Source organism: Nansenia antarctica, assembly GCF_963989245.1.
Source record: "Nansenia antarctica genome assembly, chromosome: 17".
Lineage (NCBI taxonomy): Eukaryota > Metazoa > Chordata > Actinopteri > Argentiniformes > Microstomatidae > Nansenia > Nansenia antarctica.
The window spans coordinates 728,268-744,000 of NC_137687.1; the positions used below are offsets into that span (position 1 = coordinate 728,268).

The window sequence follows — 15,733 nt, forward strand, 5'->3', positions numbered from 1 at the left end:
ACACACACACACGCACACACACACACACACACACACACACACACACACACACACACACACACACACACACACACACACACACACACACACACAGCCTCTCTCTCTGACAGTGAGGTAATGATGGTCAATAATCCAATGTTGTTGCTCTTAAAATGTGTCATTCTTCATATTGTCCAAAACTAATGAACAATATGTGTGTGTGTGTGTGTGTGTGTGTGTGTGTGTGTGCGTGTGTGTACGTGTGTGTGTATGTGCGTGCGTGTGTGTGTGTGTGTGTGTGTGTGTCTGTGTGTGTGTGTGTGTGTATATGTGTATGTGTGTGTGTGTGTGTGTGTGTGTGTGTGTCTGTGTGTATGTGTGTGTGTGTGTGTGTGTGTGTCTGTGCCCTCCCCTCATGGAGGCGCCACAAGTCATTGTTTACACATATGTGCATACATGTTTGTGCACATATTACTCTAGTATACTTTTCTACTCGGATTGATTTCCTTAACACACCATCTGACCATCCAGCGCCTATTCGAATCAACATCATGGTAAACCCTATTTTCTAAAGTTATTGATTGTTTCATTGTTATTAGACTAACATATACATCGTTGAATATATACATGGTAATGGAGATGATCCATATAGTCATAATTGGTTGATGTTGAGCCATTGGTATAGTTCAGCAGCTAGCTGGCTGCTAACGTTGCTAGGTAGGTGGAAATGTAATAGTGTTGAATACAGTACGTGGCTTTTTCCTCTCTGACCTGAACACCTCCCTCTAGCCCCCTCCTCTCTGACATGACCAACATGCACACCACAATTGTCTGTTGCTGTTGTTGTTGTTGTTGTTGTTGTTGTTGTCGTCTATTTTTTGTCTGATGTTGTCTATCGTGTGGCTGATAAACTAACTATCTGTCTGTCTGTCTGTGAATTCCTACAGAACATGGAAGACTACTCATTAAGTACCTCACAAAGGCCAGGAACAAGTTCCAGAATAAATGAATCATGTAGGATTAGCTGCTCTGTCTGTCTGTCTGTCTGTCTGTCTGTCTGTCTGTCTGTCTGTCTGTCTGTCTGTCTCTCTGTCTGTCTGTCTGTCTGTCTGTCTGTCTGTCTCTCTGTCTGTCTGTCTGTCTGTGTATTGGGGGGGGGGGGGGGAATCCACAGATGGCTACTGTCTTCTCAGTGTTTTGGTTACGCCTTTAAGACAAGGAGACAGAACATGTCAGTCAGAATCTTAAAAAAGGTTTATTTTTTAAAAGGCCTGACGTCTGACGCCTCCCCTTCACGTTCTGAATCAAAGCCTCCGTCTATGTTCTCCTGCACGGGCCAGACCCACCCTGCCCTCTCCTGCTGCATCCTCCATCCTCAGCTCCATCATGTCCACCACCTCTCCCACCCAGGTACCCCTGTAGCCAATTAAACAGCATCAACAAGCACTGGGGTTGTCTGCTGTCGTGACACCTGCGAACCTTGTTTACTGACACGCATCACAGAGCAGCTCGAGCTTCAACACTTCAATCCTGGCAGAGTTCCGTCAATACAGCAGCTAGCATCTAGGTACCGACAGCCAACCAGCCAACCAGCCAAGCATTTCCTGTTTCTCAGCACCGCTACACCCCACCAGAACCACCACAGGGACCAACAACAACAAGAAAGAAACTTCTTCCAACAATAGAAACTTGAAAGCCTTTTATTTTAAACACTTCTGGAGAAGAAGTAAAGCTGTTAGGGGAGGAAGTAAAAGTTGGCTAATGGATACGATTTAAAACAACAACAACAACAACAATGAGTGGCAACAACAACAGCCATGAGTGGCGTCCTTAAACTTGAAATGAAACCTCTCGAAAAGACGTTGTGCAGAGCTGTGTGTGCTGCCGGTGGTAAACCTCAGCAGAACGAACGATCTCGCTAGCCGAGAAGATCGGCTTCACATGCAGCTGATATACTTATGTAATATCAGCTCTGCTGCGTCGGAGCCGGGGAGATATTGGCTGTGCTTAATGATGCCATGAATCCTGATTCCGACATGTAAAAAAAGAAAAAGAAGAAACTGCAATGTGTTCCCTCCCTTCCTTCCCTCCCCCCCTCGGCTCCGGCCCCCCCCTGGCCGACAGCACACACATTTCTCAGCGCTAGCGACAGCGCTAATCCTGCGCGGCTATGTTGCGACGCCTGTTTGTTTGTCTGCAGGATGCCAACCCCCCCCCCACCCCCACCCTCCCCACCCCTCTGCACCCCCCCCTCACTTTCTTTCTATCTATGTTACCCCGTGCGGTGCTGTTGTCATTGCCAGGCAGAGGTGATGATTAAAATCCTTCTGTTGCCATCACGCCACACGCCGTGACTTCCCTTAGCCTCCGGAGCCGCGGCGCCAGACGTATCGTAGCCGAGCATTTATCTAACTGTCTCTCCCCCCCCACCGCCCGCGGAAGACGGGTGGGCCGCCGCTCCCCCCCCCCCCCCCCCGCTAAAGCCCGGATCCTTGACATTTGTCTTGGGGAAGAGAGGGAATAAAGTGGGGGAGGGAGGGAGGGAGGGAGGGAGGGAGGGAGGGAGGGAGGGAGGGCTGAAAGAACCCCTCTGGCTCCTGACATCCGTGCCACTACGAGAGGTAAATGGCGATGGACACTTAAAACGAGAGCGGCGGTGTGATTTTCCTAAACCTACGGGCGGTCCACTTACCTACCCCACCAAGTAGATCACATAGCACCAAGATGGAAACAGGTTCGTACAAACCGGGAATACACACCTACACACCTAAGAATCTAAGGTAGTTTATCTTAACTGTGGGGTTTGGGTCCACGAATCCAAAACAAAGGATTTAAAGTGAAACAACGATGTATTTAAACATTTGGGATGGTACTTCCTTCACACATGCTGTGACAGACACACAGGAGGAGGTGGTCGAGGCAATCTTAAGTCTAGAACAAACACCAATTACCTGTGTAATGTGTATATCTGTTGGTGCACAAGGGTTTAAGAGGAAAGAGGGTTTTGCTCATCGTGCGACGACTGTCGACAACACGACCGCTATTCATCCAAAGTGATAGGATGTAATAATGCTACTGCATCTGACAGGAAGGAAGATAATACTTATTTCCCCACAAGGGTATCTGTCTATTTTCTGATTAGTGTACCAAAGTCAGAGCAGGATATTGTGCATTACACTATCTAGATTTATATCTAGACAGAGCTGTAATGTCTCCCTCTCACAGCAACAAGGGTCTTGTACGGCAACAAGGAACTTGTTCAGAGGCGATGCGCACAGTTTTACAACGAGGTGGGCGATGGAAAACGTTTAATCTGAACAGATTAGAGGAAGTGTACAGTAAAGCTTCCCAGAAGGCCTTGCCCAATATCTTAATCTAGAATGGGATTACGGGTTTTTCCAAAACCATCTCCCAGCAGCCTCTGTGTTTGACACTATGAGCTCATAGGGCTTTCACACCGGCAAAGAACGTTCACACCAGTGTAACCAGAACCATCCGCGTCATCAACGCTGGGTGATGAAGGGGCGGGATGAACAAAAATGTCACAACTCGATGGCAGCTACGTCACTGGAAAGGAGGATCATATCTTCCACTGCAGTCTCTGAAATAAATACAATTTTCTATGAAACAAAACAAAAGACACTTTCTACACTCATTCTCTTACTAATCAGCTGCTCCGTTACTGGAATAGAAATGGCTTACGAAATTCTTTGTCGGTGTGAACGCCCTAACAGAGAGGCAGGAGAACAGACAGGACATGGCCGTTTACCTTCTCTGGACATTTTACATTTCATTATACAACAGTTAGTTCCGACCAAGTAATTTGATTGGACAAGAGGCATTCCATGAGTGCCGATATACAGTATAACAGCACTGGGCCTTTTAACTATATGTATCACTCCGACATGACCGTTAATACAAAGTAGCTAGCCTGCAGATGTTTGTGTTCAGGTTACTAGGCAACAGTCCAGTTACGGAACCATTTTTTGTTGACGGAGCCAAAATAAATTATTAAATAAACAAACCAATCATAATCTGTTGTCACTTAATTGCGCTGTAGAACTGTTGTATAAAAGCAATATCACACTGGAGGTCGTGCTGTTATACTGAATATCAGCACGGCTGTGATTGTCTTCCTACTCGGCCTGCGGCCTCGTACCTACGACCCAATCACAGCCCTGCTGATATTCAGTAAAACACACTCCCTCTCCTGTGATATTGCTTAATTAAACGATCGTCCTCCACATGGCTGGTAGTGAGGAAGTAGAACCTTTAGAAGAAGCCTCATCACAATAGATAGTAGCTGTTAAGTCAAATGAAGATGCAGGCGTCTCCTTCTCAAACTCCTTTAGACATCCTGAATCCTCCCAGACGCTGAGCGTGTCTGCTGCCTCCGTCATCAGGATGGACACGCAGATATGGCTGCTGCTACTGCTGTGTGTGTGTGTGTGAGTGTGTGTGTGTGTGTGTGTGAGTGTGAGTGTGAGTGTGAGTGTGAGTGTGAGTGTGAGTGTGTGTGTGAGTGTGTGTGTGTGTGAGTGTGTGTGTGTGTGTGTGTGTGAGTGTATGTGTGTGTGTGTGTGTGTGTGTGGGTGTGAGTGTGAGTGTGTGTGTGTGTGTGAGTGTGAGTGTGTGTGTGTGTGTGAGTGTGTGTGTGTGTGTGAGTGTGAGGGCGAGGGTGAGGGTGAGTGTGTGAGTGTGTGTGTGAGTGTGTGTGTGTGTGTGTGAGAGGGTGAGGGTGAGTGTGTGAGTGTGAGTGTGAGTGTGAGTGTGAGTAAGTGTGAGTGTGTGTGAGTGTGTGTGAGAGTGTGTGTGTGTGTGTGTGAGTGTGTGAGTGTGAGTGTGTGTGAGTGTGAGTGTGAGTGTGAGTGTGAGTGTGTGTGTGAGTGTGAGTGTGTGTGTGGGTGTGGGTGTGTGTGTGAGTGTGTGTGTGTGTGAGTGTGTGTGTGTGTGTGTGAGGGTGAGGGTGAGGGTGAGTGTGAGTGTGAGTGTGAGGGTGAGTGTGTGAGTGTGAGTGTGTGTGAGAGTGTGTGTGTGTGTGAGTGTGTGAGTGTGAGTGTGAGTGTGAGTGTGAGTGTGTGTGTGAGTGTGAGTGTGTGTGTGGGTGTGTGTGTGTGTGTGAGTGTGTGTGTGTGTGAGTGTGTGTGTGTGTGTGTGAGGGTGAGGGTGAGGGTGAGTGTGAGTGTGAGTGTGAGGGTGAGTGTGTGAGTGTGAGTGTGTGTGAGAGTGTGTGTGTGTGAGTGTGTGAGTGTGAGTGTGTGTGAGTGTGAGTGTGTGTGAGTGTGCGTGTGAGTGTGAGTGTGTGTGTGAGTATGTGCTTGCATGCGTAAGTGTGTGTGCGTATGTGTGTGTGTGTGTGTGTGTGTGCGTATGCAGTATGTGTGTGTGTGTGTGCGTATGTATGTGTGTGCGTGCGTGCGTGCATGTATTGCAGAGTAAGGTGATATCTTTCATAAATTCCCTAGTTTAGACAAATGTACTTTGTAATAAGTCTCTTTGGATCAAAGTGTGTGCTAAATGTACAAAAAACAGAATCAATCAAAACACCCATAACACATCGACGTAAGAAACGCATTTCCATTTCACCTTCAAACTCAACCGTGTGCTTTTCCCTGGAGGTGTCATATACCATTACAACACGGGAGCTTAATAGCCTCATCCTCATCCACAGCCAACCTAGGTTATTTCCCGCTCCTGCATCACGAATTACATTTTAGACCAACAACTTATTGCAGCTATTCAGGATTAACCAGCTTCCCAAGGGCACCTTGTGGATTCAATTTAGGATTAAAAAGCCCCCCCTAGTAAAAAAAAAAGACTTACCGGACCAAAGTCTAAACTCAAACCCAATTCCAGGTCACACGCTTCCAGTTCCCCTGACCACTACCTCTCTACCTCTCGACCACTTAATCGCCAGTCGCAGTATTGCTGTGGTAGAGCTTAGAGAGTGCATTTCAGCCCCGGCTCACTTTGTCAATGTCACCCCTCGCTACGGCACTAAGGCACCGTTTCAGCAAATGAGACTAATTAGCAGGTAGCCTAGTTCTACCAGGGATGTAGAACCGTACAGAGGCACTGAGCACACACACACCTCTGGTCTATTATTCAGAAGAAGAAGAAGCTGTGTGTTGTTTGTTTGTTTGGCCGCATTTTTTATTCAGTGAAACACTAGAAACACTAGACTACGTTTGCTATGATTCTATATTGCCCGGACGTAACCCGGTGAATAAACAATGTCCTTGTTTTGCTGTGTCAGACACTATTTTGTTTGATGTAGCTTTTTATCTCCCCCGTAATGTGTCTACATATGTACTTGGAATGAAGTCATCGAATATAAAGTGTTGTTATAAGGTGTAAATCTCCACGTTTATGAACTGTTTTCAAAGATGTACGTCTTCAGAGATCAATGACTTGCACCTGCTTCAAACCCAGGCAGATAAGAAGGTACACAACACAGCACCAGGGGTTTACAGTAACGGAGGCTTCACAGAGAACGCTGGCGGGTGATGCACAATTTCAGATCAAAGTTCCCACTACGCTTGATCGAAATTGGAGAAAATAACTGCCGTAGGTTTTTCCAGCTAAACACAAGGATAACATTATTACACTCACACACAAACACACCAACACGCAGACTAGCATCCTAAGAACTCAGAGAACATAAGTACCCGACCGACAGTCAGTACTCTAACTCTGCTGATTCTGCTAGTCGTAAACACCGGCACCCGTAGCTGGGAAGAACATTCCACTGTACGAGGACCACTTCAATAATCACGGCCCTCTTAAAACAATATGAAACATGAACTTTCCAGATTTAAGTAGCCTACTTAGCTAATGAAAAACAAGTCATAATTTCGAGGTGGTAATGTGTTAGCTTCATCCCCGGAGCTGGAGGAGGGAGACTTTAGTTTAGAAATAACTATGCAGGGAGAGTAATAGACCTTTATAGGCCAGACATGCTGGTTAAACATTACTTAAGCAAATGTCTGTTCCTGTCTCTCTCTCCCTGCTCCGTATTGATGTCACGCAGCCTCACTTGAGACTGATTGCCGAGCCCAAGTGGTCTCGCTAACTTTGTTAAAGATCATTGTGACGCATTCAAGTAGTCATATCTCTATCAATCTTGCTCTCTAATGCAGTCTAAAGCGAGAGGTTTCACAGCGGGCTGAGCCGCTGCCAATGTCATCATCACGCATGCGACTCCTGACAATTACGATGTTTTTATAATCAGGTAAGTGGATACATGGTCGCATGCCCATGCACCTAGCAGCTAGCGTCACAGTCTCTAATCACCCTGCTGTGACTCACTGACTGGTAAGTAAGTAGACGACGAGGAACAATTCTGCTTTATCAACTCCCTGACACTTCCTGACATGTCTCAGGTTATCAGGGTTGTCAGCGTGTAGGCATGTGTCGCTGAGGGGGAAGAGGAGGGGGATAATAAGACAAACGTTACTTCCCAGAGTGCTTTGCGTGAGGCAGCCAGGCCCCGGCGGGGTGGTCGCTAATGAGCCAGCTAGCGAGTTGAAGCAGGGACAGCGGCTGCACTTCCCAGCGTACAGGAGGGACGAGGCGGCGCCCCAGCATCGTTATGCAATCTTAACGCTTCATATTTGTTGCATGCTTTAAAAGCAGTTCCTTAGGTTTGTTGAGAAAGTCTAGCACATACAGTAAGCGAGAGGTTAAAAGGTTCGTGGTTGAGCGAGGATGTCACCGCCATAGCAGTAGCGAGTCGACTACATGTTTATTTATGGAATCCATAGGTTGGTAAAAGCCTCAGGTCTTCCTGGGGTCTGACTAAATGATGGAATCAGGCAAACTAGCTCCATACAGTTCAGAAGACCACAGCATTTAGTCTAGTCTAGCACTATGACTGCCAATGGCCCCTGGCCCGAGCATAGATTACCTTTTCCTGCTACGACTGGTGGATGATTCATTTACTGAAATCATACGTTTATTCGTGACGTTAGAATTATAAGGTTCTATCTCCATTTTTGGTCAAAATGTAGTTTTTTACATAATCTGATCCATTAGGTGTTTATTAAGAACTGTGTGGTGTTATTTTTATTTTATTTTATTTTTTTGTAATTAATAAAATACAAAGGTTCCATCTCACAAAACATAATGGAATGTAAAAACGTTGACGCTCAATATATCTGAACTGCCCTAAACGGAGATAGAACCTTATCATTCTAAACGGAGATAGAACCTTATCATTCTAAACGGAGATAGAACCTTATCATTCTAAACGGAGATAGAACCTTATCATTCTAAACGGAGATAGAACCTTATCATTCTAAACGGAGATAGAACCTTATCATTCTAAACGGAGATAGAACCTTATCATTCTAAACGGAGATAGAACCTTATCATTCTAAACGGAGATAGAACCTTATCATTCTAAACGGAGATAGAACCATATCATTCTAAACTCACGAGTTGCTTTGGATAAAGGCGTCTGCTGAATGCCAAAAATGTTAATGTAAATGTGCCACTTAAAGATTGAGATGCTGTAGAATAAGAGAGCTTGGAAACCAAACGAAACAGTCATAAAGTATCGTATTTTCAGTTCTGCTCCTTGAAAAGGTACTGCACATGTACAATCCCTCACACACACACTCAAGGTGACTGTAGCTAGTCATAATCTGGGTCTGGACCTTGTGCTGAAAGGTAAATCCTCCATCACTGTCTGGTACGACTCTGCGTCAGCCCGATCCAAGGCCAAGCTACAGAGTCGTACGGACAGCTGAGCGGATCACCGGCTGCCCCCTGCCTCCCATCACAGACCTCCATAGCTCCAGATCACTGAAGAAAGCACGCAGGCTTGTGTCTGACCACTCACATCACATCCAGCTCACAGCTTGTTTGAATGACTCCCTTCTGGACAGCGCTACAGGGCCTCCAAAACATCACAACACTTGAACAGTTTTTTCCCCAAAGCCACAGCCCTCCTCAATAACTGCAGATCATTGCACCTGGCACTTTACATGTTCTTGCACTAAGTTGTACAGTATATTTATTCACCAGTATTGGTACTGTATATATTGTCTTGAGTATTGTCGTGTTGTCGTCTTGCTGTTGTATGTACTGTAGCTTGTTCAGCATGGTAGAATACCAAGTCATGTTCCTAGTGCAATGCACATCGTGAGCTTAGAATGATAAGGTTCTATCTCCGTTTAGGGCAGTTCAGAGGTATTGAGCGTCAAAGTTTTTACATTCCATTAAGTTCTGTGAGATGGAACCTTTGTATTTTATGAATTACTAACTCCAAAATGTCAACATTTTAAAAGTAACACCACACAGGCATTAATAAACACCTAATGGATCAGATTATGTAAAAAAACTACATTTTGACAAAATATATTTTGAGATAGAACCTTAGAATTCTAACGTCACGACATGGCGAATACAGTTGAATTGAATTGAATTGAATGGAATGCTGCATATACAGTCAGGAGTGTAGGAGTCCCTCTCCTGTTCCTACCTGTCTTGGGCTCCACAGAGAAGTAGGGCTGCCCGTGGATGATGCTGTAGACCACCCTGGCGCTGTTCCCGTAGGTCGGGTCGTCTGCGTCTGTGGCTGCAACCTGGACCACCATGGTGCCTAGGGAGAAACACAACAACAACACCCATTAGACTGACTTATATAGACTGACCTATATAGACTGACTTATATAGACTGACTTATATAGACTGACTTATATAGACTGACTTATACAGACTGACTTATATAGACTGACTTATATAGACTGACTTATATAGACTGACTTATATAGACTGACTTATACAGACTGACTTATATAGACTGACCTATATAGACTGACTTATATAGACTGACTTATATAGACTGACTTATATAGACTGACTTATATAGACTGACTTATATAGATGACTTATATAGACTGACTTATATAGATGACTTATATAGATGACTTATATAGATGACTTATATAGACTGACTTATATAGACTGACTTATATAGATGACTTATATAGACTGATTTATATAAATGACTTATACAGACTGACTTATATAGACTGACTTATATAGATGACTTATATAGACTGACTCATATAGACTTACTTATATGCACTGACTTATACAGACTGACTTATACAGACTGACTTATATAGACTGACTTATATAGACTGACTTATATAGACTGACTTATACAGACTGACTTATACAGACTGACTTATACAGACTGACTTATATAGATGACTTATATAGACTGACTCATATAGACTTACTTATATGCACTGACTTATACAGACTGACTTATATAGACTGACTTATACAGACTGACTTATATAGACTGACTTATATAGACTGACTTATACAGACTGACTTATACAGACTGACTTATACAGACTGACTTATATAGACTGACTTATATAGACTGACTTATACAGACTGACTTATATAGACTGACTTATATAGACTGACTTATATAGACTGACTTATATAGACTGACTTATATAGACTGACTTATATAGATGACTTATATAGACTGACTTATATAGACTGACTTATACAGACTGACTTATATAGACTGACTTATATAGACTGACTCATATAGACCTACTTATATGCACTGACTTATACAGACTGACTTATACAGACTGACTTATATAGACTGACTTATATAGACTGACTTATATAGACTGACTTATACAGACTGACTTATACAGACTGACTTATATAGACTGACTTATATAGACTGACTTATACAGACTGACTTATATAGACTGACTTATATAGACTGACGTATATAGACTGACTTATATAGACTGACTTATATAGACTGACTTATACAGACTGACTTATATAGACTGACTTATATAGACTGACTTATATAGACTGAGCGTCTTATTCCAAAGCGCTTTACAACGGCCTCTCATTCACCCATTCACACACACATTCACACACCAATGGCGGCAAGCTGCCATGCAAGGCGCCGGCCCGCTCACTGGGAGCAATTTGGGGTTCAGTGTCTTGCCCAAGGACACTTCTACATGTGGCCAGCCGGGGAGCAAACCTCCGATCTGCCGACCGGCTCTACCTCCTGAACCACAGCCTCTACCTCCTGAGACACAGCCTCTACCTCCACCAGCCTCTACCTCCTGAGACACAGCCTCTACCTCCTGAGACACAGCCTCTACCTCCACCAGCCTCTACCTCCTGAGACACAGCCTCTACCTCCTGAGACACAGCCTCTACCTCCTGAGACACAGCTTCTACCTCCTGAGATACAGCCTCTACCTCCTGAGACACAGCCTCTACCTCCTGAGACACAGCCTCTACCTCCTGAGACACGGCCTCTACCTCCTGAGACACAGCCTCTACCTCCTGAGACACAGCCTCTACCTCCTGAGACACAGCCTCTACCTCCTGAGACACAGCCTCTACCTCCTGAGACACAGCCTCTACCTCCACCAGCCTCTACCTCCTGAGACACAGCCTCTACCTCCTGAGACACAGCCTCTACCTCCTGAGACACAGCCTCTACCTCCTGAGACACAGCCTCTACCTCCACCAGCCTCTACCTCCTGAGACACAGCCTCTACCTCCTGAGACACAGCCTCTACCTCCTACGCCACAGCCGCCCACTTTTCTCATTCACATTTCTTTCCAAGACAATGTCCATGTCCAGCGTCGAAGAGGACCAGAGCAAATTGTAGAGACACACAACTATCAACTCAACAGCGTCATGTTAAACCAGTTATATCTCCCAACAAAAGTGTTCAAATGAACTTATAATCTGGTAACTTGGTTCCAGTTCATCCACATACATTTGTCTGAAGTAAGCCCATACCAAATACAAATAACAATCTTTTAATTCATCTTTTCCCTCATGAACATCCTGTTTGTTTATGTCTTATCGTGGGACTTAACGGTTAACAGAAGAGTTCTGGGTCGGAGCTAGAGGAGCTAGAGGGAGCCTCGGTGTCGCCACTGGAGTATCAACATCTCTACTGGCGCCAACAGTCTGGCAGAACCTGACACAGACACTGCCGTAGGACCTACACCTACAACACACCTACAACACATTTGGCCAGCAACAGCTCTCATTCACCCATTCACACACCAATGGCTGCAAGCTGCCATGCAAGGCGCCGGCCCGCTCACTGGGAGCAATTTGGGGTTCAGTGTCTTGCCCAAGGACACTTCGACATGTGGCCAGCCGGGGAGCAAACCGCCGATCTGCCAACCTTGTGATCATTAGACGGCTACTCTACCTCCTGCGCCAGTCCCTGTTGTAGGACTCCGACCGTGGAAATGATCATTTGTATCCAAGAAGACCCATGTGTACCTTTAAGATGATAATTCCGCTTTCAGAATTCTGGGTTCAAATCAACTCAAAGCACCGATGCTTGTCTGTCTTACATGTAACGATGAATTGAGAATCAAGGACGCCACTTGAAATAAGCCAGTGGCTTTCTTGGGTTTTTATCCTGTTAGTTGACCTTGTATGTAATATGTACTTTCATGTACCTACTTCTGCAAATCTTCTAATAAAGTTTTCAATCAATCAATCAAACCGCGACAAAAGAGCCACACAAATAAAGACTCAGGCGCTGCGTCATTGCCGGTATTAAACCTGACGCCTTTGTTTTGGATTTGACAATGGAGCAATTATCAACAGTCGACATCAGAGATCCGGTAACCTTGGAATGAAAACATTCCACGAGTCGAGTGTGCCCTTCGCAGCGGAGCTCCGTTAGATGAATAGCTGCTTTATGTTTATATATTTCACTTTAATAGCTGACGACACAGCACTCCGGCTGTGCTCAGGACCCGTGCGGTGGCGGTGGTGGCGGGGCACATAAAGGAAAGTGCCGTCTTACAAGTGGGTTATGTTTTATTTTGCAGCTAACACCCGTATTAAAAAAAAACACTTTCTAGCATGAGCTGTATTTTACAGGCTTCAACAGAATGAAGTGATCATGGAAATTGAAGATTAGAGTTCCGCCGTTTCAGCCATAAACCAGGATTAACTGGCTCTGGCCTTGAAACGGTGAAACTGAACAGCGCAGTAAGGAACAGCTCGGTAGAACCACCAGGAGTTATCGTCTACCTGGTTCTGCTGTGTGGAACCCGAGATGACATCATCACCTCTCTTAAGTCGTGACAGTTTAGACTTACGACAGTTTAAAACGACCACGGCGGTCGAAGAGTGAATCTGTATTAAAGTATGCTTTACTACTTGATATTTAAAGTATGATCATTTTACATTTTACACAAAGGCTCAGTTGATTAAAACGGTGTATCACTCAATTTGGACTCAGATAAATCAGTGGGTTATCTCTCATACTTCAGTTGTGTAAAATATGTGTTTGCTATGACTGTTGGGTAAGTTGAATTCGGTCTGGGAGAACACTCTATTTTCTGCAATATCTTCCAGTAATGAAGGTCTCAAGTATAAATAGCCCTGGTTGTCCAAAACCTGATAAACATCCTGAAATCTGAATACATTACACGGCTGCACTCAGCCGCTGTCTCGCGCCTCCCTGTTCCCCCCTGTCGCAGTCACTTCCCCATTTGTCTATCTTCATCTTCATTGGTATGATTGATCCAATTTTCTTATTTTCATTTCGGTTTCTCGGTGAGAATGTGGAGAGAAAAAACACGGTTCACCTAATCAATTCTCAATGTCTGTTGTGTGCGATTGTCATCTGACAGTAATGGAAATAAATCCATAATAAATAAATAAATAAATACACCATGTCTTGTTCGGATGGGAGGCAGGTATCATGTAGACCTGTCGTGTATAGACTCAGGCTGGATACGACTGCCAGGTAGAATCATCCTCATCTCCGAGACACACACACACACCTCCTCATCTCCGAGACACACACACACACCTCCTCCTCTCAGACACACACACACATCCTCCTCTCAGACACACACACACCTCCTCCTCTCAGACACACACACACACATCCTCCTCATCACAGAGACACACACACACCTCCTCCTCTCAGACACACACACACACCTCCTCATCTCAGACACACACACACATCCTCATCTCAGACACACACACACACCTCCTCCTCTCAGACACACACACACACCTCCTCCTCTCAGACACACACACACCTCCTCATCTCAGACACACACACACCTCCTCCTCTCAGACACACACACACACCTCCTCATCACAGAGACACACACACATCCTCCTCTCAGACACACACACACCTCCTCCTCTCAGACACACACACACATCCTCCTCTCAGACACACACACACATCCTCCTCTCAGACACACACACACACATCCTCCTCTCAGACACACACACACCTCCTCCTCTCAGACACACACACCTCCTCCTCTCAGACACACACACACACATCCTCCTCTCAGACACACACACCTCCTCCTCCTCTCAGACACACACACACATCCTCCTCATCTCAGACACACACACACCTCCTCCTCTCAGACACACACACACACCTCCTCCTCTCAGACACACACACACATCCTCCTCTCAGACACACACACACCTCCTCTCAGACACACACACACCTCCTCCTCTCAGACACACACACACCTCCTCCTCTCAGACACACACACACACACCTCCTCTCAGACACACACACACACCTCCTCATCTCAGACACACACACACACACACCTCCTCATCTCAGACACACACACACACCTCCTCCTTTCAGAGACACACACACACACACATCCTCATCTCACAGACACACACACACACATCCTCCTCACAGAGACACACACACACACCTCCTCCTCTCAGACACACACACACCTCCTCCTCTCAGACACACACACACCTCCTCCTCTCAGACACACACACACATCCTCCTCTCAGACACACACACACACATCCTCCTCTCAGACACACACACACCTCCTCCTCTCAGACACACACACACCTCCTCCTCTCAGACACACACACACATCCTCCTCTCAGACACACACACACACATCCTCCTCTCAGACACACACACACACACCTCCTCATCTCAGACACACACACACCTCCTCATCTCAGACACACACACACACATCCTCATCTCAGACACACACACACCTCCTCATCTCAGACACACACACACATCCTCCTCTCAGACACACACACACACATCCTCCTCTCAGACACACACACACCTCCTCATCTCAGACACACACACACATCCTCATCTCAGACACACACACACCTCCTCATCTCAGACACACACACACATCCTCCTCTCAGACACACACACACACATCCTCCTCTCAGACACACACACACACATCCTCCTCTCAGACACACACACACACATCCTCCTCTCAGACACACACACACCTCCTCCTCTCAGACACACACACACATCCTCCTCTCAGACACACACACACATCCTCCTCTCAGAGACACACACACATCCTCCTCTCAGACACACACACACATCCTCCTCTCAGACACACACACACACATCCCCCTCTCAGACACACACACACCTCCTCCTCTCAGACACACACACACCTCCTCCTCTCAGACACACACACACACATCCTCCTCTCAGACACACACACACCTCCTCATCACAGAGACACACACACACACATCCTCATCACAGAGACACACACACACCTCCTCATCTCAGACACACACACACCTCCTCCTCTCAGACACACACACACCTCCTCATCTCAGACACACACACACACCTCCTCCTCTCAGACACACACACACACATCCTCATCTCAGACACACACACACCTCCTCATCTCA

The 15,733-nt window shown here is 45.8% G+C and overlaps 1 protein-coding gene across 1 annotated transcript in view; it reads right to left on the reverse strand.

Moving 5' to 3' along the window:
- LOC308172751 (cadherin-7-like) overlaps window positions 1-15,733 on the reverse strand; it is a gene marked incomplete at both ends in the record, with an annotated part of 141,721 nt that overhangs the window by 61,936 nt on the left and 64,052 nt on the right. The window contains one exon of the mRNA XM_080547702.1: window positions 9,464-9,583. Within this exon, the coding sequence (XP_080403828.1) occupies window positions 9,464-9,583 (120 nt within the window). The remainder of the gene's footprint in view (window positions 1-9,463; window positions 9,584-15,733) is intronic.